General features: G+C 48.8%; 1 protein-coding gene across 1 annotated transcript in view; it reads left to right on the forward strand.

Annotated features, from left to right (window-relative positions):
- The first annotated feature begins 2,800 nt into the window (after positions 1-2,800).
- The window catches only part of CLEC11A (C-type lectin domain containing 11A), a 233,693-nt gene continuing 208,893 nt past the window's right edge, over positions 2,801-27,600 (forward strand). The window contains exon 1 of the mRNA XM_069605124.1: positions 2,801-3,508. Coding sequence (XP_069461225.1) covers positions 3,353-3,508 — 156 coding nt within the window. The 5' untranslated portion in view covers positions 2,801-3,352. The remainder of the gene's footprint in view (positions 3,509-27,600) is intronic.

Raw genomic sequence — 27,600 nt, forward strand, 5'->3', positions numbered from 1 at the left:
ATGGATTCTGGCCCAATCATGACCACACATGTTTCCTCCCACGGTATGAGCTTAGTTGGAGAACTTGGTCCTCCTCCGATCTCCGAGGCCTGGGCACGGTTTGCAGAAAGAATGTTCAGCACCCTCAACCGCAGGTCATCCCACCTTTTGCGGCAATCCTTGACCGTGCGGGGGGTGTTGCCCACTGCGCTGACCTCTGGAATACTAGTGCCCAGATTTCCTTTTTTCGCAACAGGCCTCCCTCCTCATGTCGCTGCTGAACACAGTCCCAGCATGCTCGTGTAGGGTGTCTACGAGCATCTGGAGTTCATCTGGGCTGAAGCGCTCCTTTCGGAGGCAGGCAGATCCCTTCTTGGGTGCTTTTGGCATTCCTGGATGGCTCGATTAACTTTCCAGACGATCACCAGTGTCCCAGGGGTCCTGTGTGGTGAGGATGGCTATGGATTGTGTTTTTAAAGATGGCCGCCGTGCTCCTTCCCGTACATGTGCGATGACGCTATTTCCGGTTCCGCTATTTAACGGTGACTGTAAATAGCGGCGACCGCTAATTACGGTCACTGCTAATGCCGCTTTGGACTATGGCGGTAGTGTTATCTACGGTGCGCTTCATGCCAGTAAGGGCTTTTGGGGGCCCTTTTGCGGCATGGCGCCAGGTACGTTACCGGCATGGCGCAAAGTTCATGCCCGCGAAGTCGTAATAGCCCGCTTTTAGCGGGCTTCTGCCAGCTCGGACACGATATTTGCGCCAGGCCGGTAAGGGACGGTACTTACCTCCAAACTCAGAATGAGGGCCATGGACTGCCACGACGCATCAAAAATGACAATGGACTGCCATTCCACGGTACAGAGCTCAAGAAGTACCTGGATGATCTGCACATTCAATGCCACCACATCATGCCGAGGTGGCCACAAGCGAACGGCGATGTGGAAATGTTCATGCGAACCATCATCAAGGTGATACGCTTATCCAAGGCACATTCCAGCCCCTGGAGAGTGGATCTGTACTGATTCCTACGAAACTATCGGGTGACGCCCCAAAGCTCCACAGGGCTACCACCAGCAGACATCATGTACGGGACATTGATAAACTCGTCAATTCCCCATCACCCAAGCAGGGGCATAGACGCCTATGATGGTGAATGCACTCAACGAAGGAGAGTGGCGGCAAATAAACACATGAGCATCAGGGGGCATGCACGGAAGTTGGAACACCAAGTCGGAGACCAGTTGCTAGTGGTGCAATAACACACAAAGACCAAGCTCGAAACACAGTATGACCATCTACCCTGGACCGTGACCCAAAAGGAAGGGACAATGGTGACAGCAGCACGAGGGCACCACCTGATCACCCGGAACGCCTTTTGGTTCAAGAGGGTGCCCTGACAAATGTGGACTGATGGGGACCAGCACACCTCGGAGGAAGCGGAGTCGCCACCGGAAGGGGCAAGCCATCAACCTGAGGGAGAGGCGACCCTGAGGTACGAGTCAGACGGACCACCTGATGGACTGGAGGAGGCATCTCCAAATGATGAAGGTGAGCCCAAGCGGGGAACCAGCCCGGGGACAGGCTCAAGCCCAAGGCCAGGGCATTATGCGTTAAGGAACGCACTGAGGGCCCCGGAGAAGCTAAGAGACTATGGGCCTCATTACGAGTGCGGCGGTAAGGGGTTAACGGCACCGGTAAGGATGCCGGTGCCGTTAACCCCTTCCCGCCGCATTCCGAGGTCCCTTAGCGGGTCCCACTAAGGCCGGCTGGTAATACCAGTCACCCTTAGCGGGAGCCGCTAAGGGACCGGGGAGCTAATAACGGGCCCGCTTTTTGCGGGCCCGTTTTTAGCTCCCTCCCCATTCTCATTGAGCCCTATGGGGGCTCGAATGGGAATGGGGAAGGGTATTTTGAATGGGGATTTACCGGGTCCTCCAAGGTTGGAATGACCCAGTAAGTCCCCATTCAGAGAACCTAGACCCGGACATGACTTTGGAGGCAGCCACCATGGCTGCCTCCAAACTCGTAATTACCTCCTATGAGTGGTAAAGTGACATTGGGGGTGGCCAAGAAAACTGTGCTGGACTAGAGTGCACTGAGGAGTTAAGCTAATTTGTTGATATAGCTACCAAGGTTATGTGTTATTGTATTTTGTTGGGAAAAGGGAGGACTGTTGTGTACGCCTTATGTCCCGCGAGCGCGGTGACGTAAGGCGCAGGTAATAAAGGACCTGCCCCACCGCACGTGCGGGCAGTTCCGGGCACCATAGATACAACACGTGTCGTGTATATTATTGCAGCTCCTCAGCCAGGGCTCCATGCAGGCCCCCCTTCTGTTTTTCCTCCAACCGGCGCACCGGCAGGGAAGAACAGAACAGCCACGTGGTATTTTCTTTGAAACTGCTCTGCTTTTTATGAGAGGTATTGGATGGGTAAGTTCATCGACAAGTAACATATATTTTCAGTTTGATGTTGTTCTGTGAGAACTAAAGAATACAAGTTTATAGAAGCTTAATACGAGCCTCTGGTCTTGCCAAAGATTTTGGCTACCCGCTCAGAACCAAGTGCTTCGCCCATTACACCACACCACGCACATCCGAGTGGAATTGAGAACAAGCCCATGCTTTAAATGATGCTCTTTTCGCCACACGATCCCAACACTTTAATAGACTCGGGGACCAGGGTCAGCTCGAATTCACCATTGTGCAATAATCCGAATATGTTTGACTGTAAATTGAGCAAGGACAGGAGAGGCCACATGACTGGGTTGAGTTTATAGGGTGCATGTCATGTGTGCTGGATGGCGGTGCACAATTGGCCCAGGGATTGCTGTAAATTTAACAGTTTGCCTGCTATAGATCTGTGAAGGACCCGTGTATTTTTAAAACAACTTTAAAGGGATTCTCTACTTTGGCAGGGCGCCCCTCCTCCGCTGGATCCCGTGTTCTTTGGCCCATACTCTGCGTTTTCCCTGGCTCTGGGACAGCAGAGTCCAAGAAAAAAAATCATATTTCCTGTGCTTCAGAGAGAACATCCCCCACCCTGCCCGTTACCAGAGCAGGAACAAAGAAACCGCAGACTAGGGGGAGGGTAGCCAGAGAGGAGCGCACGGGACAAGAGAGAGAGAGTTGACACAGTGCGCGCAACTGAGTGAGAGAACCAACAAAAAGTTATGTCTGAGATGTCCCGCGTGTAAGTGGAGATAAAGGGAGAGACTGGCGAGTGATACTACTGCCTGCCTCTGGCGGTTGCAATAGCGCGCTGTGCGAGGAACTGGCTGACGGAGTCTGAGGGAAGGGGAGCCTTTCAGGGGAACCAGTGAGGCACCGTGCTTCCTTTTTTATCAGCCCCCCTCTGACACCTTGCAATGGGCTGGTGCTGCAAAGGTCTTCTCCTCTTCTTCTTTTGCCAGGCCTGGGCCCCCGGGGGCCGGGGAGCAGAACCAGCGGAACCCACAGCAGAGCCACAGCTCAGGAGAGGAGACTCGCTGACTGCTCAGGAGATAGAACGCATCATAGGGCAGGTGAGTGCCAGGGTGTCTCCAGAAAACAACGTGGTAGGGGGAGGGGAAGCAGAAACAGAAAAGTTGCGAGTGTGAGTGGGGCGGGGTCCGAGCACTGGAAAACCGGCCAAAATATAAAAACGTTGAAAGGTAGGCAGTAATGGGCCACTTGAAACTATGCTCACAGTTGTCGAATCCACGTGGTCTAGCGACAATAGTTGAGTGATATTTAGCGCCGATATCAACTGGTGTAGAAAAATATGCGTATGTGGTATTAACTGTGTATGTTGGGGAATTTGTATAAAGGAGTGTTATGACACATCTAAAAGCCATTTAAAGAACAATCGGTGACATAATATGGACACAAAGCTTTAGTTTGTATCTCGTATGGAAGTTAGATTTTTGGCACACCACATACTAGTTCCTTGTTACCTAGTCATAGCTCCTGCTCACTGGATGATGCCAGATATCTAGGAGCCGGTTTGAGCTCCCGGGCATATCACCTTAATTTTCTGAGCAGAATGCATACAATATGGAATGCTTTCACTTTTTTTTTTTTTTAACAAGAAGGGGGTTATGGCTCATGTGTGGTGTTATAACAAAATAGACAAATCGGTCTGCAGTGTAAAGAATGCATACCATCTGAGCTGTCACTAAGGGAAGGTTTATGAAGGTTGGTCATTTTGGGTCATAAGATTTGGGGGAGCCCAGCCCATACGTTCCCTGCATCTGACATGATTCTACATATTATTTAGGAGCAGGGGTGGACTGGCCTATGGGGAACTCTGGAGATTTCCCGGTGGGCCTCTGCACCATGGGCCTCTTTTGTGTGGTATTTCCAAATTCTCTCATAGGAAGAGCATTGGGCTTGTTGAAAATGTGTCATATGGGGCCACTTTGAACATTATTTCCAGGGCCTCTTTTGGTCCCCAGTAATTATTTCCAGGGCCCCTTTTAGTTCCCAGTCCACCCCTATTTAGGAGATAAAAACACCCAGAGAAGCAATAACGTAGGCAAAAGAGATGAATACATGTCCACACTTACTCATTATTCCTATTATGATGCAACAATATTGTACGTTGTGAATTAGGCATGTGTTGCATTGACTCTAAAAGCCTAACATGTGACTAACTTAACGGATAAAGAGAGCAATTTTAATTTTATGTTAAGTGTTTAGTGCAGTTCACTATATTCTCTCGTTTTATGTGCATTTTTTTACTTGAGGTCCAGGCTGCAGCGCCTTTTTGTCGGTGGGAGGGGTAGCCTTAGTTCAAGCACAGACTAAACGCAGGCTTTCTTTCATTACTGCCACTGCGCTGCTCCTTGGCAGCGTGCCTAATGCTGCATGGGGCGGCCACGCAGCGACTGTGCCAAAAGCACATCGGTCTGTGCTTGTCCACTGTGACGTGCCAGTCACGATTGGCGCATGCGCGAGCCTCGTTCTGGCTACGCGCATGCGCAGTTGAATAAATCACGCCCGTGCGGGCAGTTGCCGGCGGGACGCGGAACGGAGCACATCCTGTCCCGTGTCTTCTTGCGTGCATGACTGCGTGCAAGTGTGAGTGCGGTACAACCCGAGGCACGGGCATACACATAACATCCACTAATGGAGCATGCCGAAGGCCAGAAACTCTGTGTGTCCCTGTGCTTCTTCCCATTTGGATCTTGTGGTGATGTCCCCTTTAAGCGGGGAGTCATGATCACGTCATGACGTGCTCCTAATAAAAGTAACCTCACACCAGAACGTGCGGTAGTACAGCGGCACGCACCATGTATGAATCATCCGTGTCAGACTAATTTATTGATGTAATGCTGTGTGATCATGGCACTGTTTGTGGCAACACAGTGTGCGTATGGCAATCATCTGGCAGGCTTGTGTGATCACAGGTCCAGCCACAACGATGGTGATGAGGGGTTACGTGTCCTGCACTGCTGAGGCGATCGCCTGGTAGCGTGCAGTGCCCTGCAGCTGCTGGCATCGCGTCTCGCTCGGCGTTCCTTCACGCCGCTTTCCTTTGTTCCACGGAGGGCAGTGCACTCGGTACGCTCTGTAACCAGAGCTGAAAAATATTCCCTGGGTGTTCCTGGGTCACGAGAGAGGTGAATTTGGGCGCTCCGTGACCAAAGCTAGAAACAAAAGAAGAGGGTAAACTCTTAGCGGGGACATCCCACAGCTGCGCCTCCCTAAACACACCGGCGCGCTTACCTCATTCATACCCCCCTTACCTCACAACAAGACCTCCAGGAGATTCCCTGAATAAAGAGGCAAGACTAGTTTTCAAGGTGGAAATCACAATGTCACAGCAAGCTTTATTTGCATAGTCAAGCAGATATCTTACAGGTGATCCGTTTCTCCACCGCACCACAGGATATTCTACGCCGGGTGTGGCTTCTTAAGGACCTCCCCACCTCCCCCACCTTCAGCGTCCTGAGGACCCTGCCGGTTAAGCCTGGCCCTCCATACACATTTCCCTCTCTACCCACGGCATTACCTTGGTTTGTTTCACAGTACACTTTCCCCAGGCTCTTTTTTCTGAGCCCTGATACACAGTACACATTTCCCAGACACTTTTGTCTGTGCCTTTATTCACAGTACACATTTCCCAGACACTTGTTTCAGTGCCTTTATTCACATTAAACATTGTCTTCTACTACTCTTCACTTCTACTCTTCACTTCCGTTCCCAATTTCCCATACCTTCTTTCATTCTAATTTCTATTCCCTTGTTCTACTCGTCCACCATTCTAATTCTAGCGCTTAGTGTTCACTACTACCCTATATACTATTCCCTTGTTCTGTGTGGTATATTACTCTTCTAATTCAATTCCCTGTTCTTGATTTCCCATCCTACCTGTCTTCATTGATCTTACACCCGATCTAATACCAAACCTACCCTTCTCCCTCCCCACCCTTGGTTCCTGAATCTCTTCCTCCCCCTTTAGTTTCCTTCCATTTTTCCCCACCCCGTGCCTCCATATCCTGTTTTTTCTATTCCCCAAGTAGCCTGCCCCTTCCCCACCCACCCATTCCGGGTTTGGCCATCATCCCACCCAGAGCCCTACCCATCCCCACTCTTTCCTTTCCCCTAGGTACTTTCCCTTCCCTATTTTCTTTCGTTATCCATTCCCCTACTTCTTTCTTTCCCAAACCTTACTGAGACACCTTCTTCTCATTCCTCCCGACTTCCCTTATTCCCAATTTTCCATTCCCCTTCCCCCTCTCCCCTGCATTTGGGTTTGGAATCACTTCCAAACCCCCTAACCCCTCCCCCTTTACCAGGGGCCTCCACTGAGTCTAGTACTCCTGGGCGCCGTTGATTCTAAGCTATTGGCTGCGCAGTCCCCTCGGGATCTGTCAGTGCTTTTCTTTACAGAGTGTCTGTGAGTCTCTAACTTAAGGGGTGGCGGAGTTCACGGTCATGCTTTTACTGCATGGTCAGGCGCCCCATACCTACTACCAAAGACTATTTATCATTGCCCTTCCAGTTGCGCAACACCCCCGCCCCTTCGCACCAATGCTCCCTACTAGACTACCTTCCTGCGACCATGCCTGTGCATATTCTGCATGCTAAACTACTTCCCCCAACCATGCCTGCGTCCATCGACATTGCGCCGCTACGGATCCTACAAAACAGCATCAAGTGAACAACCCGACACGCTGATGCACCCCTTCTCTTCCCGCCCCAACCTGTAAATGGCCAACCGCACTACATATTCCCACAATCCTCAACCTCTTAATAGCAAGTTAGCCCCTATCCTAGGGGCTGTAGCCCAACGCTGTACAATAGCTTATGCTTCCATTATAGTGCATTAAGTATACAAGATGCTTTCATAAATGAACTTAACATTGACGCACCTCCCAGGTTATTGGTGGTGCATTCAGAAACATCCAACATTAAACCTGACCACCTCCTCCCACCTATTACCCCAACCACCCTGAATTTCCGTCCCATGGCAAGAACCGCATTGCATTGGCGCTGCTAAACCTTTCAATTTCCTGCGCCTCGTACTTAAACCGTACTATTTCCACCGTGCTTCCATACGGCGACATTGCTCTCGCCCTTCCCCACTAGCACGTTCGCCCCGTGGCTACTTTCCTTTGCGCCCCCCAAACACGCACACGGCTTCTGTACAATACTGACATAGGCAATTACCTACAGACTAACATCCTCTATTGACCTTGCTCCTCCTCTTGATTCAATTTGGCAGTCATGTATTAGCTGCTTAATGCCTGAGTCTCATGAGTCCCGGGCAGGACCTATATCGTGGCATAATGTTTTAAGCCCTCAGACACAACCCTGCAAAGAGCCCGCACACTATCCCCCAGGGAGTTTGCGACTGCCCATCCCTGTCCCGCTAACACCCCATGACCGAAATCACTCATACGACCGTGCGCCCTGAAGTTGCAAGCCCATTGTCTCCCTAGTTCTCTACGTCAAATACCACGTCACAGTTTCTGCCTTCCAATGCCAATTTGAAAACTACCCGTCGGTAAGTTCTGAGACTTTATGACCATTGATTAAACTAAGAAGCTTCCCATGAAGGAGCCTTAAATTGTGACCTTTCAAGGCCTATTACACGAAACCTCTTTGCAACCCAGCCCAAAGCTCTTCCTTTAATAGTCACCTCCAATTCCGACCAAGCTGCTCCCTTCTTGCTGTAAACCGGCCCCTCTTTCGCTCGAACTCGACCAAACAGGAACTTTTCCAGTCCGGAACGACAGCAGGCCAGGCATCAAACACGAACCAGGAACAGGCAGCAAACACGAACCGGGCACACTCTCCGATTTCCGCTCGAATGAGGAGGGGCAAGGGACCGAGAGAGTGAGACCTCGAGCGACAGGGCTTTATGTAGCCTGCCACTCTCTTGGTCCCGCACCCTCTCCCCCTTTGACGCCACCTTGTGATGTTCTCCTCCCCCCACCGCTCCCCCAACTCTGGGCCCAAGTTGGCCCTTGTTGTTTCTTTGGGGTTTGGCTGGGTGGGAGCCCCCATTTGCCTCCGTGGTCGGCGCGTTCGCCGCCAATGCGCTCTGTGATCAGTGCTGGAAGAAGTAAAAACAAAAGAAAGGTGATTTTTGTGCGCTCTGTGATTGCAGCTGAAAAAAAAGGTAAAAGGTGAATCCTGTGCGCTCCGTGGTTGGAGCTGAAAAAGAAAAAAGAAGTTGATTCCTGTGCGCTCCGTGAACAAAGTTGAAAAAAAAGGAAAGTCTAAAAACATAATTGCAGGTACACTAGCCTACAAAGAAAAGGGGGAAGAGTCTGGACGGTGTCCCCAGTGAGTGCTGGCAGGGAAATCCACCAGCATCAGCGCATGGCTGGTGCAAAAGTGGAGGGTTGCGGCTCCTGGTGAGCACTCGTGCACCCTCTTCCAAAGCATTGACAGGGTGGTAGCTGCTGACTGGAGGCCCAATTTCCAACTCCGGAGGAGAAGTAGAGTTGTCCTGCATGCCCAGCAGTGTCATGAACCACCGGACGCGTCCCTTCCGGACTTCGTGGTCCCTGACCCATAGAGGACTGAACTCAGCAGTACTCCCAACATGGCCGCTGAACGTGAAACACTGTTTGCCAGTCTCTGTGTTGTACGCTCTGCGTTCAACAAAGCAGACACGCCCCCACGGCCCTGCGTGTCTCAACGCTACCGCTTGCAGTAGTCAGACGTGTGCTGCCGTAGTTCGTACAGCGATTTCTTCTGATTCCTGGTTCCCGGTCCCCTAAATTTCCTCCTCCTTAATCCTCCCCTTTTTGTCCTCACCTGCATTCCTGGATTTCCTTCGCACTCGTCTTTTCGAGTGCGCTCCTCGCCATTTCCTGGACTTATTCCTGGACATCTGAATGCTCCCTGGAGACGGTTGACGAACCACACGCTGGAACCCGAGGACCCAAGCACAGGGTTATACAAAACCCAAACTGTGCGAAAGAAGACTTCTTCGAAGATCTCGAACAAAAAACACAGACAGGTGAGAAGGGGAGAAACCTGTGACAGATTGAGACGCCAACAAACTGATACAGTTACGGAACTGGAGCCTGCAGTTCAAGACCTCATGCGCGGCATGCAGGACTTAACAACAGAAGTTCAAAATCTTAGGGACGAAAATGCTGCATTGAAACAACTAGTCCTGTCACTTGATTCCGCGTCCAAAGAAAAGGTGTTGCTGGGCGGAGTGCTGGATAAATATGATGGCTCATCAAAGAACCTTCGTGGCTTCCTCGATTCGTGTTTAGTGCACTTTACTTTTAAGCCCTACTACTTCTCCACCCCCAGGGCAAAGGTGGGCTTTATGATTTCACATCTTTCCGGGAATGCATTAACTTGGGTAACTCCCTTAGTAATTCGGGTGATGCCCTCCTGGATGACTATGATGGTTTCGTACGGGCGCTAAAGACCATGTTTGACCGCCCAGAACAGGTTTTCAGTGCCCAAGAATGCTTATTGGACTTCCACCAAGGATCCCAGGATATGCTTACCTATGTAACACGCTTTAAGCAACTTGCCAAGGAAGCAGACTGGTCCTCTGAGGCCTGTTTTACCCTCTTTCGAAGACGATTGAATGAAGAGATAAAAGACAAACTAGCCAGGGTAGCTCGTCCAGGTTCCTTCCAGGCTCTCATGGATCTCTCCTTACAAATAGACTTTCGTATCCAGGAAAGAAAGGCGGAAAAGAAGAAGACTAAAATGCCCTACCAAAAGACCTCTACAGAACCTTCCTCTAGACCTGAGCCCGCTCCTTCCCCGACCACAGACCCAGAACCCATGCAACTAGGAGCCTTCCGCGGACACGTAACTCTGCAACATAAGGATGCGACAGATTCACACTGGTCTGTGCATGTACTGTGCCTCTGATAAACATCTTGTGAGAGAATGTCCTATAGCCACTCCATGGCGTTCGGGAAATGGCAGCTCCCGATCCTAGATGGAGCACAGCTTCGGGAGAGAGATGTTTGCTCCACATCTATTCCATCCTTGAACTCTCCTGGACAAAACAATCTTGTGATTCTGCAGGCCTTTCTATCGCCTTCCAAGAAAGACTCTTATCCCATTCTGGCATTAGTGGATTGTGGGGCCATGGGGATATTCATAGATCATGACTGGGTCACTACCCATAACATTCCATGAGAAACACGAGACATCATGCAACCTGTAGAGGCTATCGATGGAAGACCTCTCTCTTCAGGACCCATAACCCTTCAAACCAAAGAGACCCTGCTTTCTATAAACCACCATCAAGAGAGGATCAAATTCGACATCATAAGATCTGCCCAATACCCAATGGTACTGGGTATGCCCTGGTTACAGAAGCACAACCCCTACATCAACTGGGGAGCAGGATCCTTGTTTCTTGGTTCAGAACATTGTATGTCCCACTGTCTAGCCCTAGAATCCTCATCAAGATCCTCTGAACATACTCAAACAAACCAGCAATGTCCATTCACTGTCTCGAATATCATCCAGGTTGCCAGGGCCTATCAGGATTACACTGATGTGTTCTCGACTGCCATAGTTCAGGCCCTACCCCCTCACAGACCTGAAGACTGCGCAATTGATACTGAACCCTCTGCAGTGATTCCTTTTGGAAGGATGTTCATTCTATCAGAACCAGAGAAAAGAGCCCTCTGAGAATACCTGGATACCAACCTGGAAAATGGTACTATACGACCATCCAAATCCCTGGCGGGAGCTTCATTGTTTTTTGTCCCAAAGAAAGATACCAAGGAGCTTAGGCCTTGCCTTGATTATCGTGGTCTTAATCAATGCACCCTCAAGGACCGCTACCCATTGCCCTTGATCTTGGATATCCTGGAAGCGGTAAGAGGAGCTGTAGTGTTCACGAAATTAGATCTCAGAGGTGCCTACCATCTGATCCGTATAAAGGAAGGTGACGAATGAAAAACAGCCTTTAGAACACCCTTTGGTCATTTTGAATACTTGGTTATGCCCTTCGCACTTGCCAATGCCCCAGCGGTCTTCCAACGTTTTATGGACCGGGTGTTCTCCGATATGCATTTCCTCTTCGTCATAGTTTACCTGGACGACATACTGATATACTCCAAGGACATTCTGAAGCATGAAGAACATGTTAAAGCAGTCTTACAGCGTCTACGTGAACATAAACTACTGGCAAAACCCGAGAAATGCCTTTTCCATGTGTCTACTGTTCACTATCTCCGATTTGTCCTTAGCCCATAGGGAATTGGAATGGACCACTCGAAAGTAGATTCCATTCTTTCCTGGCCTGTTCCAACTACTGTGAAACAAATTCAATCCTTCCTGGGGCTTGCCAACTTCTACCGGAAATTCATACCTTCTTTTTTGGAGATAGTACATCCGATCATTACATTGTTGAAGAAGGATACTCCCATTCACTGGACAGCAGTCCAAGATGAGGCGTTTCAACAGTTAAAGTCGGAGTTTACACCAGCCCCCATCTTGGCTCAACCTGACATTGATCGACCCTTCCTAGTGGAAACTACTGCCTCGACACTTACGAACAAATACGTTGGCTCCCCGGTACAATGGCCCTTTTTCCATAAAGGAAATCATTAACCCAGTGGCCTTCCGACTCAAACTACCAGAATCCTGGAAGAGGATCCCACCAGTTTTTCACACTTCTCTATTGAAACCATACGTCAAGTCCTCCCGGACTGCTCCAAGATCTACCCCTGTGGTGGTCAATGATCAGTTAGAATACAAAGTGTCCAGAATATGTGACTCCAGGTACAGACGTGGTCCGCTACAGTATCTGGTTGAGTGGAAAGGGTTCCCTCCCAGTGAACGCACCTGGGAACCAGTCTCAAACATAAATGCCCCCAGACTGCTCCGAAAGGTACCACCTTATACACCCGGGCAAACCCGGAGGAACTGGGTTTCGGAGGAGGCATGCTGTCATGAACCACCGGACGCGTCCCTTCTGGACTTGGTGGTCCTTGACCCATAGGGGACTGAACTCAGCAGTACTCCCAACATGGCCGCTGAACACGAAACGCTGTTTGCCAGTCTCTACGTTGTACGCTCTGCATTCTATAAAGCAGACACGCCCCCACGGCCCTGTGCGTCTCAACGCTACCGCTTGCAGTAGTCAGACGTGTGCTGCTGTAGTTCGTACAGCGATTTCCTCTGATTCCTGGTCCCCTAAATTTCCTCCTCCACCCTCCCCTTTTCGTCCTCACCTAGCATTCCTGGATTTCCTTCGCACTCGTCTTTCCGAGTGCGCTCCTCGCCATTTCCTGGACTTCTTCCCGGACATCTGAACGCTCCCTGGAGAGGGGTGACGAACCGCACGCTGGAACCCGAGGACCCACGCACAGGGTTATACAAAACCCGAACTGTGCGAAAGAAGACTTCTTCGAAGATCTCGAACAAACAACACAGACAGGTGAGAAGGGGGGAAACCTGTGACAAGCAGTTGGTCCAGCTGGAAGGCGATGACAACTGCATGCCCAGGCGTTTTGACCTTTCAGTTCACCCACACAACAAAAGAGAGAAGACCCCACCTGCCTGTCACTACAGGAGACGCAGATGACAGTGTTCCTGTGGTAAGAAGACTACCATGCCAACAGGGATCACTAGCTCATTAGCACAGTTCAACGTATCTGGGGCCCCGTCTAGCCTTGGGCCTCGGTGGACTTCATGGGTCTAAAGACTCGGAATGTATTTTGAGGCTGTCGAGATCAATGAACTTGCGAAATGCCCTACCATGCTGTACTCTGTGGGCCCTGCAGTCCAAAAGCTATTCAAGACACTTTGGATAGAGCACAAGACAGAGCAGGATCCTCCCCGCGAGATCTGTTTCAACAAGCAGACATTTTCAGTAGACTCCGCAAGGGAAACTACACTGCTGCTGCTGTCAAGGTGCTTGTGAAGAAGCAACTTCCAGAGCACCAGTGGTCCAGAGATGATCGGTTTCTAAACCATCAATCAGCCCCATACCTCTAGTACACCAGAAGGGATCCAAACAGATTGGAAACACAAGCACATTTTAAACCTCCTTTTCCAATTTTGTTAACATGGATGGAATGGCAGGCTTATCTCCGAAAGGTCATGGATTGTTGGTTAGTTGCAACACAGCGAAAAATGCAATTATTACCCAATGATGAAAGGGACTGTACAGTCAAGATTGTATACAAACATCTACTTTATTATTATCACAACAGACAGTTCTAGCACACTATAAAATACAACCCACCCTGTAAAGGAATGCAGAGGACAGTCTGTTTCAAAGAAGGAAAAGGGATGCACTCTATATACTGACAGGAGGGTAGTCAGTATAGCAATTCATCACAGTAATTCAAGGATACTTGGTTTCAACACAAAGGGAGCAGTGGGTCGTAAAATGTCACTACGGGCCTTCTGAGAAGGACCAAGGGGACATAACCACTATGTACCTTGTGCTGTAGGAGTTCTTGGTGCTCGACAGGGTGAAGTCGGTTTCAAGGCGCTTTGCAGCTTCTGTGACAGAGATCAAGATGGGAGACAGCTGCGGGTATCAGGCAGCAGGCAGTTCGGCGAGCGAAGCTGGACAGATGGCTGCAGGCTGAATTACACATCGGATAAGTGGCAGGAATCGTCTCAGTGCTGGTCGGTATTTATGAAGCACTGGTCAAAGCCTCTTGGACGGCTTTGGCGACTGCGGCGTAACAACAGTCAGCTGTGCAGCCAGTTACAGCTTGAGGGACTTGACTTGCTTGAAAATGTCCTTTAAGGCAGATGTCGGTAGATGCTTGTTGACACACTCCTAGCTTCTTCGCTTGGGCTCGTGTCATCCTTTAAGGCGCACAGCCCAAAGCTAAGGAGTGTTACAGGCAGCTGCCTTGTCCTTGGTTTGGTTCAAAGAATTTGTCACTTCCCACCTAGGAATGCTGTGTGCTGGCTGGGTACTGGTTCTGGAGCTGCTAGAGGGTGCTCCGGATTTAGTATCTCCCTCTGTTCCCTGGAAGATGTTTAAGGGGTGGATCTTGCTTCCTTCTTGGAGGTCCTGGCCTTTATTCTCTAGCAGAAGATGTAAGGCAGACTGTACATACAGCCAGGGTCCAATGATGAGTTCTTCTTGCTACTCCTTGCAAAGTCTTCAGATGATCTGCTAAAAGAGGGGCTCTGCCCTCTTTTAAAGCCAAATGGACCACATGGATTGGTGTAGGCTAAGCCTACCTTAAAGAACCAACCCTGGCTCCCCACCAACAATCTCCTGTATGTGTGAGGTCCTAACTAGAGTGCTTTGCAACAGAAAAGGTAAAGAGGTGAAAACATGTAATACTAATAAATCCCACCCATTTTCCTGTCTGTTGTGGCTCAAAGGGTCTCTCTGGTTAATGGAGCTCTCTGTGGTTCATGATTAAAGCGGCAGGTCTCCCTTGAAGCTGCGGTGAGAACAGACTTTCTGTCTCCGCCAAACCTTATACTCCTACCTTCTGAATGAGGTCTCCCTGCGGGGATGACTACTGGAAACATGCAGTCCCAGATATGACATTTCCCTGTCAATCGATACTGAAGGTGGGACCTGGCATCAGGTTGACACAGTGTATATGAAAGGGTGTTGGGGGTTTCCTCTCTCCTTTGTTAGCCTGTGCAGCCAGACCCCATGTGGGCCTGTATGAATTAAACTCTGATTAGTATGTGAATGCTACCACCATCTACAGGGCTCAACAAAAGGACCAGGTGGATCCATGGAGACCTTGTTAGCTAATTAGGCTGGCCATGGCAGGGGAAAGGTTTGTCCCTCCCCTTATGAGATGATATGGTGTACTCCTGCCTGTCATAGCCCAACTACATATGATAGGGGGGACAGCGCCTATAGGTTGTGTCCACACAGAGTAAACAGGTCTCAGTGTATGACATGCGGTGAGCATAGGAAAATGTGTGCAGATTAGTCCCACACATTTTCCAGACGTTGTTCTACCATCATTCAATTTCATTTCAAATTTCAAAAACCTGCGGTGAGTGCACACCCACTGTGCGATTGGTCAAATTCCTCCCAGTGCTCAGTGAATATTTTACTCCCATGGTCAATCTCAACTACGAGCGCTTCCAGCTGAGGTTGGCAATACAGAATGAGAGCGAGAGCCTAGATGCATTTCATGGAAGATTGAGACGTATTGAACTCTCCTGTGCCTTAGGAAATTAGGACAAAGAAATCAGGCAACAGATAATCTTTGCCCGCAGCTCTGCCAGAATGAGGAGACAGATCCTTAGGGAGCCAGGCCTAACGCTGACTAGGATCCTGGAGGTGGGAAATCCCATGAGCTCGCAGTGGTGAGGCCACCTGCCATGGATGCGACAATGAAGACTTTAAAGCTGGAAGATGTCTCCATGGTAGGGAAAATGCAAGGAGGTAAGATCTTCAGAAAGAGTGTGTTGTATCATCTATGGATGTGAGCTTGATGCTGCTGTTGGAATGTTGGATGGAGTGTAGAATGTGTGTTGCTGGAGAATCCGAGAGTGACTGTTGGTCAGGACTTCAGCATTGGACTAACCAACCTGTGTTTGGGTGGAAGGTGAGGTTGCACGTGAACATAGGATTGGTCTCCTGTGTTTGTGTATGTTGTGACATTGCTGCTCCCTTGCAGTGGCATTTGTGTTTTAGTGTGATCCTTGTCTAGTGGGTTACTTTTCTTTGTTCTTTCTTTTTATTGTTTCTCCGGGAGATGTGGTTGAACTTTTGATTGTGGTGCGTGCAGTGTCGTAGCTGGTTTGTGGTGTTGTGGGTGTTCCTGAGGACATTGTTAGGTGATTGGTAACATGACAGGATTTCAGTTTGTTGCTTGGTTGCTCCGTGTAGTTGAGCAGGGATGTGCGCGCGTGGCACACCCGAGGACCTGGTATCAGGCCAGGTCAGAAGGAAGTTATGTTTTGCATGGATGGTTGTGAGTGTAGTCAGGTTGTTGCTCTTGTGTAGCAGTGCTCCCATCTTGTGGGTAGTTTGTGCTTGGGTGTGGCAGACCCAGGGCCCTGGTGTGGTAGGCCAGGGCATAAGGGATTATTTGTTTATTTTGAAGTGTAGGTTTTCCTGTTGTGCATTGTGTCAGCAAGTCTGGTTCTGAGTGGTTGTTAAGGTTAAGTGTTGGATGGTTCTTGTGTTGTTAGGGAAGGAGGTGTGTGGTATCATGCATGGATGTGAGCTTGATGCTGCTGTGAGAATGTTAGATGGAGTGTAGAATGTGTGTTGCTGGAGGTTCCTGGAGTGACTGTTGGTCAGGGCTTCAGCACTGGACTGCAAGCTGGAAAGATGCAGTCTCCCTTTCCTCTGATCTAAGATAATATGTAACTGAAGAATAAAGTGCATTTCCTGTTTTGTACTTACTGTCTCTTGTCTGGTTCCAGAGTCCTTTTAACCCATGCTGAATACTACATACTGAAAGGCCCAGGAAGGTTTCTGGCGCACTAAGCGCCCTATCCTGCCCACAGTATGGTTGGAACCTACTGCGTGTACATGAATGTCCTGCCAAAGGACACATGTGGGAGATGCAGAATGGGTGACCACTTTGCAAGAGTTTGTCGAGCCCCGCCACCAGCCGCGCCCTCAAGCGAATATGCCAGAGCAAGAGCTGGGGGACTACCACCCAAACAGTCTGTTGCTCAAATGGTGCCAGCACAAGGCAAAGAGCCTCATTGGGGAGAGGAAGATGAGGAAGATGTCTTCCTTTTCAGTGCACAAGAGGACGAGCAGGATTTTAGACACCAACCTAAGGTCGACACATTCATCAATAACAAAAGCACTCTAGTCCCGATGGACACAAGTGCCTCTGTGACCATCGCAAAAAGGTTTGAAGTAAATAAAGGGGGAAAATGGGTCCATGGGCTAGAGGAGAGTGGGGAAAATGCTGTCCACGGTCACATGCGGTGTCAGGCTGTTGCCCCACCATGGAAAGAGCGTACCATCAACGACACACTGCGAAAAGGCACGCCATGGCCAGCTGTCTATGTCCATGACAAGGAGATAGTGGATGAGAGAGGGAAATGGAGAAGTTCAACTGAGTAGGTGACCCTAACCCTCAAATGGGGTCCGCCACAGGTCATCAATGCGGGAGAGTATATGGTGACAGTCCCAAGCGGGCATGCTGCCTTGTTTGAGAACCCCTGCTGGGTCAAAAGCCACCATGGCCTGGGTGATGGGCAGATCGAACAGTCTGTGGGTCGAGTGCCGATCTGGATCAAGAATTCACAGGATGATCTGAGCGACGAGTTTGACCAGGGAATAGAGGATCTAGTCCCGACCCAGGAAGAGGTCAGGGAATGTGCACAAGATATGGACACATAGAGAGAGTGGTGATGGCCACTAGTTTAGTAGTGGGGCCATTGTTCCAGATAGTGAGATGGGTGCAAGGACTTGAATACACCTACTGCTGGGATGTTGGTTAATGTGTTTAATGCATACGGCTGTTGTTAATTTGTTGTTATGAAAAAGGAAGAGTGTGGTGATGTCCCCTTTAAGCATGGAGTCATGACGTGCTCCTAATAAAAGGAGTCTCACGCCGGCAGGTGCTTTAGTACTGCGGCGAACTCCATGTATGAAGCATCCGTGTCCGACTAATTCATTGATGTAACGACATGTGATCAAGGCACTGTTTATGGCAACGCTGTGTGGTCACGGCAACGATCTGGCCAGTCCATGTGATCACGGGGCCAGCCACCTCAGATCTGGGATTATTTAGCCAAAGTAGACACCTGAGAGCAGGCATCGCAATTACGTCCCTCTTTTCGTCAGTCCACTTCGGCTGATGTCTTATAGCTTATTTCTCGTGACTGCTCTTTGGAGCACTGTACGATATCTGCTCTTAGAGAGGTACATCTGATTCACCCTTGAATGCATAATAATATTCAAAGTCATCTTTCATGACCCACCCCTAGCCCCCCGTGCATACTAGGCACCAGAGCGTTGACAAAATGCTCTATTGGGACCTCATTTGAGGCACTTCATTGGACTTCGCATGTATCACCGAACCCTGGTTTACAGAATCTTCCCGTTCTCTCTGACTTAGTTCCACCTAACTAGAAAATCTCCATGACTGACAGCACATCTACACGTTGCGGTGCTGCCACAATTGCACACAATAGTATTACAAAGCACCGAGTGGAGAACCCTTCCTTTAGTTACCTGGAAGCCCTCGAAATCTTACCTTTGTCACCGAACTAGACTTTCTTTTAATAGTCTTCTTCTCTATCAACCACAAAAATATACAACTTAGTTATTTTCTGAACTCATTGACTCAGTATCTTAACTTCTCATTAAGTCTCCAAAACAGTTGCTTTTCAGAGATGTCCAGATGTGGTTTGACATTCCTTCCAACAAGGCATGCAACCTATGTATGCACTCTTGGACCCTCTGCTTAAATGTGCTCTCCCACCCACACTTGCGGGTTTACCTTGGATCACATGTTCTCACTAGCTCCAGGATATCGCCTTTGGCATTGCACGTCCATTTCAGCATTGCTTTTCAGCCTTCTTCGAAAACGCACATTATTCATCCTGCCCCTTCGGCTTCTAAAATCCTGCTAGGGTTTTGGAAGCATTTCACTCCTCACTATCTTCCAACATGTTAGCTGACCCTCTGCCCATGCCCATTCATTCGGATCCAGAAGATGCACTTACCTCATGCGAAACTTTCCAGAGCAAGAAGCAAACTTGCTTCCGGCAGATGGAGTAGGTTCTCCTCTAATCCTAAGAAACGCAATACATGGTTCACAATAGCGCTGCTAAAACTCTGCACCTTTGTAGTAGAACTGGAGCGTAATGAGTGTATTCATTATATTATCACCTAGACCAGGAAAGCATTTACCTCACTACGTTGCATGGTTATAACTCGGGTGTTTGCAAAGCTAAGAAACGTATTCATTGGATAAGATAGATCCACTCCCACTTCAATAACTAACTCTATTATTCCATTGCAGTCGCTATGTGCTTCTCTGGCAGTTTATTTTAACAATAACATTGTTGATCTGTGAAGAGTTCTGTTATGTCACTTGATAACAATTGTTATGACCTCGAAGCACTATACAGTGCATGGCCCTTCGTCAGACCATTTTCTGAACACACATGGACATAAAAGAGCATTACATTGCATGTGAACAGTCATTAGAATTTAGACGACTTTTTAGATGACATTTCATTCGCTAGCAGAGGTGACTGGTTTAAAAGGCATCATACCAGGCATGCAGTGGTGGGTGTGCAGGTGCAGAGAGGATTGCTATATTAGTGGTGGGACTCCGCTGTATTCTGTGGTTCACAGAGCTAATGGGATAATAGCTCATTTCAAATTAGCCTTTCAACTCCAAGGGCAACTGTCTAGATTTGAGGGCTCTGCTATGTTGTAAATGCAGAACATATGCACCCAGAATAGCATGCAGTCACATGCAAACTACGTGCACATTTGTCAGAAATGCGATGAGCACGAGCTAAAACCAGTTTCTGGGGATCAGGCATCACCCTGTAGGTAGGAGCTACCGCAGGTAAACCCGGAGCTACCAGGAGATGCTACATGAACTTGTTGACCATTATGTATGACTAATTCTGTTTAAATGTGTCCTAGATATGTCCTAATCTTTATTCGCATTCTCAAATAGCCAACGTTAATATCACATATGTATTTTATAAGGCGCCATTTGGTCTGAGGAGCCAAAGGTAGCTCCTGGTTGCTGTTAGTTTCAAGCTAACCAGGCTCTGCTAGGCTGGAAGCAGGAGCTAAATAGCTCCCAGCTATTCTGAACGCGGTATGTCAAAGATATATTCAACACATGTCCACTTGTCGATAGCATCGAGTTAATGCAGTAGAGACATTTTCTGTAGGGTGCAAATCGGAAATACATAAGAAGAAGGTTTTATATTGGATCCAAATATAGTGTTTCACAGGTCAATGCAGGGAACAAAGCCATCTTTAGAATTCGTAGCAAAACATTGGAGCGGGAATACAGCCTGAGCTACCCCCGCAGGCTGCATTCATTAGACCGTGTGAAAGGCGCAGGTGGATGAGGGACAAACAGGGTAGCTAGGGCAAGAAGTGCCAGATGTCCGTCTTTTTGTATGTAGTGACGTGGAAGAGAATGAACTCACCGTAAGCTCTCAGTTTATTGATCCTATAAATGCCCAATCTGCTATTTTCTTTTCATGCTTTTCCTACTGTGACCCAGGAGGATATTTGACTTCATACTGTAAACCCTCTAATTCCCCCATTTACATCTTTCCTGCAAACACCCTAAAAGCAATTCCTAATGTCGCTGCTCATAAGTTGACCTTGTTGGTCAATTGCTCTTTGAGCTCTGATAAAAGACCTCAGGATTTTGAAATGTCGATGGTTGCGCCTTTGCTCAGGAAGCCTAATTTACACCTTTCCGCAATGGATAATTACTATCCCAATTCTCATCTTCCCTATCTCTCGCAAATTTTGGTGAGAGCGGAGGCTGATTGTTACGAAAGAACTCGCCAGAAGTCGAACAGGGATTAATGCTAAGGCAATCCAGACCCTCAGGCAGATCTGCACCTTGGAAACCAAGAAGATGGAGACTATTGCAGGGTCAGAGCTGCCAGCAGGAAAGTCCTTGGAACGCCAGGCAGGCAGCGTATGAAGGTATCGGGAGGATAGATGGAGCGATAGCAACTTAGTGGGGCTGTGGAAACAAGGGAATACTATTAGGGTTGGGTCCTACAGCGCGAGCAACCCCTCCTTCCTCCCAGGGCCCAGAATAACCATAAACCTCAGCACCCACCTAGATGAGTGGTTCCAGTGAGCAGCCCCACTAACTGAAAGCAGAGCTCAGTTGTCAGCTGACAGTCCTTCTGGTTCAGGGTGAGGTACTTTCCAGGAGTCAGGGAACAGAGGGAAAAGGAAGGAGGCACAGCAATGCCATGGGAAGGGATGATCTGAGGTACTGAACCACGTGCAAACAGCACTGGTAGGCAAGCTCTGATGCATGGTAAGGGCTATAAGTCAAGCAGAAGTAATTGACAGTCACACACTCAGTCTCAAGCTTGCACGCAGAGACTCACAAATGTAATGCTCTATAAAGGAATGAAGGAGCACACTACTGGGCAGCAAGCATAAGGTCACGGAGAGCAGAGCAAAGTAGGGTTGAAGGCTAGGAGAGGGGCAGGTGCTTGTGCTAGAAGCTTCCGCCTGTGAGGGCAGAAATGAGGGAGAGGCGCAGAGTTACCCCGAGAATAGCAGACACATATGTCAGAAGCAGCTCATGCAATGTGGGGTTAGCAAGGCAGAAGAGGATCTGAGTTTGGACTCAGTGGCTTTAAATGCCAGGAACAGCCACCGCAACTGCAGGCAAGGAGAACTAGAAAGAACAGAACCTGGTGGGACTGTGTGGTGGCCGCTATGAGACCAGGTACAGCGGGAAGCGGCGGAACAGATCCCTGGCATGGCAGCTAGCCGCTGGTAACAGGAACAAGCGTGCCGCAAGGTGCATGCCCTCTCACCCACACCCCTAATGAGGCCACCCACAGGGAGCCTTCACAGCCACGGAGTCATTCGCGGGTCTCTGCACTAGGGGCGCTTGACGCGGATTGCCTTATAAATCATGTTGAATCTGCGTCACTTTTACATTACAGCTGGCTTTCGCCCCGCTACGGACACAAAGCGAATCCTGGTTACTGGTGGTTCTATGTTGTTCTGCATGCCATTTGTGCTGTATGAGCTTTTTGTGTTGCTGCTATGGTCTTTGCGTTGTGACTGGCATTTGCACTCCTGGAGGAGCCAAGTCCTATAAAAAAGGCAGTCGGGTACTGTTCGCCCCCCACCCAACCCCTATACAGCAAGTTAGAAACCATCCTGTTGTAGCCCACCTTGACTAAATTACTGAGGCCAGACCAGCTCTTCTTATTTGTGGCATAACAAGGCCGCAGTTTTATTCTTAAACATTTCACACTGTCACTTCAAACCAAACAATAATATATGTAATAGTTTTTTGCAACCCCGGACGATTGGCAGCGCCATTCTGTTTCATATTCTTTTCTCTTGGCACACCCCTTTTCCTTCCTCTTTTTCTTTATTTTCTTTTATTACAGTCAGCTTTTTCCCGCTCTGGGCGAAACACATTGGCAGCCGCGCCGCTGCTGATGGCTGCAGGAAGTGCTGTTATGCATTCCTTTTTCCACCAGCTCAAGCTGGAAGCTGACGACCACAGGGGGTGCCCCTCTTTTTACCTTGCCACCCCCGGTGGTGCTAGGCTAACAGGGGGCCATTTACTCTAGGTCCGCTTTACCCTCCATCAGGAGGTTAGTTTTGGCACTGCTCGATCGCCTGAGTTACCACCTGTGACAATAAAACAATCAGAAAATCTGCGAATAAATTGCATGTTAGAGTGGGTTGGCTGGGCTATGGCCCCACTTCCCTTTCCTGTGCCTCCTTACTGAGGCAGCAGGAGGCTTGGGTGGGCTCAGCACCTCTGCCCTGTTCTGCCTTGGCACCTGAAGCCCCTTCAGGGCCATGCCATGTGCTTCCCCCCAGCCCTCTCTACTCTTTGCTTGCCTTGCAAGGCAAGGGAGACCGCTGCAAACTCACAACCTTTCCTCTAACCTCCCTATCCCGTCATCTCCAAGTCCCACCGTGGGTGTCAGGAAAACCCCCTCAAACCCTCCCGGATCCACCCACTTGAGATGCTGCAACTTTTATATTCATACCAACAACACCCAAAGTGTTCGACATTCGATAGTTTGTGTGTCCAGCAGTCTTCACTAATGTAATGCCATCTGTCTTGGCCTTTCAGACGATTCTATATCGCGGGTCACTAAAGTCATGCCTAACTCTACTGCAAGACTTTTTATGGTTCTGTATTGATCCAACCATATGTCTTTGTCCCTTCATGCCCTACAGAGCCTTCCTGTGCCTAAACAAATACAATTCAAGGCTCCATGCCTTGTTTTTAAAGCCTTTCAGACTGTGCAAATCCTCCTCTTGTTTTTACTTCGTGTCCAAGCCTTCTCTGATCTTCTGTTGCTACTCTACTTGTGGTTCCATCTTGCCATTTGTTTTCTCTTATTGGCAGCAGATGTGCCTCTGTTCCATCTAGCCATCTGTGGAATTGCCCCTCACCTCTTTCCTTGTTATTCCTGCTTCCAGGAAGAAATTAAACACTTGGTTATTCAAGTTGGCTTGCTCTGTGTTCATTTCGCAGTTCTTTTCTCTCTGGCCAGTGATATAGTAATAAACTCCTTACTGCTCGAGAAGCACCCGAAGGCCAGTGGTGATAGTGTGCTATATAAAACGAAATAAATGTAAGGCGGAAAATGATGCCTTTCAGGGAAAAGGGCTCTTTAAAAGTATCTTTTTTGACAAACTCGTTCCTCAAAGACATCTCTCTTCAATACATCATGGGTGATTTTCAAAAACTAGAGACCAAGGTCAGGGGCTCCGTCTCCACCCCCAACAGCCTGGAGAAAAAAACAAAGAGAAGGTAAAAAAAACACCAAACCCCCTCCCAACCCCCAAAAAACGACTTCATGTAAGGGACAGAAATTAAACTACTTCAAAACTGAAATAAATCTTAAAGCCATTATTTCGAAAGAAATTATTGGATAAGCAGTGCTAAACGCAAAACCGAAATCGCTGAGAATGAAGAATAATAATTCAGTTTGCTATTTCAGTGCAAGAAATGATCCCATGAAACCTCGTAGGCACACTGAGTACTGCCATATAAGGAAAATAAGGCCCAACGGGGCAGCTGGTGTTGCAGTCATCGCATACCCCCTTATAGGGATTTTCCACTGTTGTCTTTCCGATAAATAGTGACTTGTAGAGCAGAGAAACGGCAGTAGAAACCAAATTGGCGTTATGCGAGAAAGCATTATAGAAGTAGATTGGGTAAGCAGCAACAGTAGGTTTCAATTCTAAGAGGAAAGGTTATCCAACGATCTAGATGGAGCAGCTCTGTTAAATAGCAGTACCTTATGTAGGAAAGGTAACCCACTGGATGTAAATGTTGATATAATGAACTAACTATAATTGTTTTTTATATTTCGCACGTAATACCTGAGTTTGATTTCTAAGCGCGGATTCGAACCTCTAACTCTGTGTGGTCTAGCTTGCAAGACCAGCGCCTGGCCCCTGTGCTATCTCGATTCTCGGGGGAAGGTCGGCATTGCGTCCACATGCCATGTGAGCCAATAGATTAGAATAGAAAAAAAGGCATGCGCAGTAGCTATATTGATGCCCTCAAGTTACATTCTTGTGATATGAGAAATCTGCAACGTGCATCTCTATTTAAAAAAGTGTTGTTTATTTTCGTTTTTTTTGTTGAGTTTTTGGCAGTCAGGCGCGTCTTTCCAATAAAGCGTGCAAGATGGGCAGTATCACGCGTAGGGGCACACACCCTGAATTCGCGTGCATGTGATTATCAGAGGTTGCTGTTGAACAGAGGGCCCCCCCTAAGAGGACCCCAGAAGTATATGTCCGACAGGAGGGCCTTATATATTCGGTTGTGTTTGCCAGAGGACGCAGGGATTTTGTGATCAGCACTGCGGGCAAGCTGAGAGCACGGGGTGGGATGCATGCTGACTACACCACCAGACCTGTAATTCTACAGCACGGTGAACATCCTGGTAACGCTTGCGCTGGGGGTACGGCCCTCTAATTATTAGGCATAGTGCAGCCTGTCGGGGAATTAATTATAGGCAATATGCACGTGCAGGTGGAGCATCAGGTATACACATAGGGTATGCTTTAGTTCTGTCAAATTGTGCGTGAGGACTTTAATTTGAATGCTTTGTGCTGGTCCTTTTGGACCTTCAGGAGGGAAGGCTGTAATTCTCGTGTGCGCTGTAACAATTGTTTTAGGGGTGTGTGTATGTGTGTGGCTTGCTCTGGATAGATAATTACATACGTGCCCCTTGTCATAGGAGATGTTAACCCAGTCCTGTTTTCTTCTTTGCATTCTGGTACTTTATATTTTTGCTTGGGACTACATGTAGCAGCATTCATGGGAAAAACAGGACTGCATGATCAAGTCTTGTAGGACATGGTGCATGTTGCAGTGTATGGAACAAGTAGGTAGTATTTCTTTATCAGGACGCTTGGTTAAATGTGAAGGCCAGTGTACATGTTGTTGTAGTATTTTGGTTGGGGCTGTTCATTGTAATTTGGAGTTGTGGTGTGGTCCCTTTTGTGAGTTTCAGGTGTGGGGGGTCATTATTGCTTACAAGCACGATGCAGGCCCTTGTCACTTCAACATATCTTCCGCCTGTCAGAATTATGAGAGTCCTCTTTGCTAGGCTGGTATTAGAGGCAGCCGTAAGCATGGGCAGCCTGTGCGTCCTCCGAGGGCTCTACCGCAATGGGGGCCCCCCTCAGGTAGTAGCTACCACCGGAATGCTAACTACTGCAAGGCTGTCTACCTCCCCTGTTCCTTGGCGAGGCACTGCCAACTGTTCCATAGTTTCCGGTGACCTGTTGTCCTGAAGATCCCTCTGTTCCCTAAGCGATGTCCGGAGACCAATCCACAAGGGTTGGAGTATCGCGCTCCCTGTCCTGAAACCCATTGACGGGATTCAGGCTACTTGAATGCATCTGGATTATTTAGGCAGATGTTAGGGGCCATCACCAGAGCCCACAGAGCTCGCCTCCTCCCATGCAGTTGCTCTGCCCTTTTTCAAATTCTGTATGAAATGGAATGATGGTAGATCAGCCTCCGGAAAATGTGTGGGGCTAATCTGCACACATTTGCCTATGCTCACTGCACAACATACACATAGAACTGTGTACTCTGGGTGAAGACAGCCTACAGGCGCCGTCCCCCCGGTCATATTTAGTTTGGATATGACAGCCAAGAGTACACCATCTCAGAAGAGGGTGGGGGGTTAACACCTTCCTCCTGCCATGGCCAGCCTAATTAACTATCAAAGGCTCCATAGATCCACCCTGTCCTTTTGGTTGAGCCCTGCCGAATGGTTGCAGTGCTTAACATAATTAGCATAGTAACAGAGTATTCTTTAAACAGGCGCACATGAGGCCTGGCTGCAGAGGTAAACAAAAAGGATACAGGAAGCCCCAACAAACTTTGATATGCATTGTGTCAACATTAAAACAGCATCGATCCTTAGTATCAATGGGCAGTGGCATGTCATGTCTGGGACTGCGTGTATTACAGTAGTCATCCCTGCAGGGGGGACCCCAATCAGAAGGTACGCGTATGTGGATTGATGGCACCACGAAGTCTGATCCCATTGCAGCTTCAAGGGAGAACCGCTGCTTTAATCAGAAACCACAGAGCGATCCATTAACTCGAGAGACCCTTTGATCCACAACAGACAGGAAGATGTTGCAAAGCACTATGGTTATGACCTCATGCATACAGGAAATTGTTGGTGGAGGCCCAGGATTTGTTCATTAAGGTAGGCATAGCCTACACCAATCACTGTGGCCCATTTGGCTTTGAAAGAGGGCTTAGCCCCTCTTTTGGGCAGATCATCTGAAAACTTCGCAAGGAGTAGCAAGAAGAACTCCGCATTGGACCCTAGCTGAAGGTGGCAGTCTGCCTTAAATCTTGCGGCAGTGAAGGAAGGCCTGGACATCCAAGAGGGAAGCAAGATCCCTCCCCTAAACATCTCCCAAGGAACAGAGGGAGATACTGAATCCAGAAGACCCTCTGGCATTTCCAGGACCGGTACACAGCCAGCACACAGCGTGCCCTGCTACCAAGCACAAGGCAGCGGCCTGCAACACTTTCCACAGCTTTGGGCCGTCCACCTTAAAGGATGACGCAAGCCCAGGGAAGAAGCTAAGAGAAGTGCAACGACAAGCATCTACCAACGTCCGCCTTAAAGGCCTTTTTGAGCCAGTCAAGCCCCTCAAGCTGCAACCTACTGCACCGCTGACTGTTGTTAAGCCGCAGCCGCTAACGCCATCTGAGACAACTCGACCAGTGCTTCAGAACTGCCGATCAGCACTGAGTCAACGATTCCTGACCCTGAGATGCCGTGCAGACCAGCCTGCATCCATCCATCTAGGCTCGCTCGCCAAACTGCCTGCTGTCTGATACCCACATCTGTCACCGGTCTTGAACTTGCATGCTGAAAAGCGCCCTGAAACCGACTCTACACTGTCGATCACCAAGAACTTCTACAAGCACAAGGTACATTGTGTTTCTGTCCCCCTGGTCCTCCCTGTCTGTCCTCTGCTTTCCTTTAC

This window comes from Ambystoma mexicanum, chromosome 1p (genome assembly GCF_040938575.1).
Source record: "Ambystoma mexicanum isolate Mex_15411 chromosome 1p, UKY_AmexF1_1, whole genome shotgun sequence".
Lineage (NCBI taxonomy): Eukaryota > Metazoa > Chordata > Amphibia > Caudata > Ambystomatidae > Ambystoma > Ambystoma mexicanum.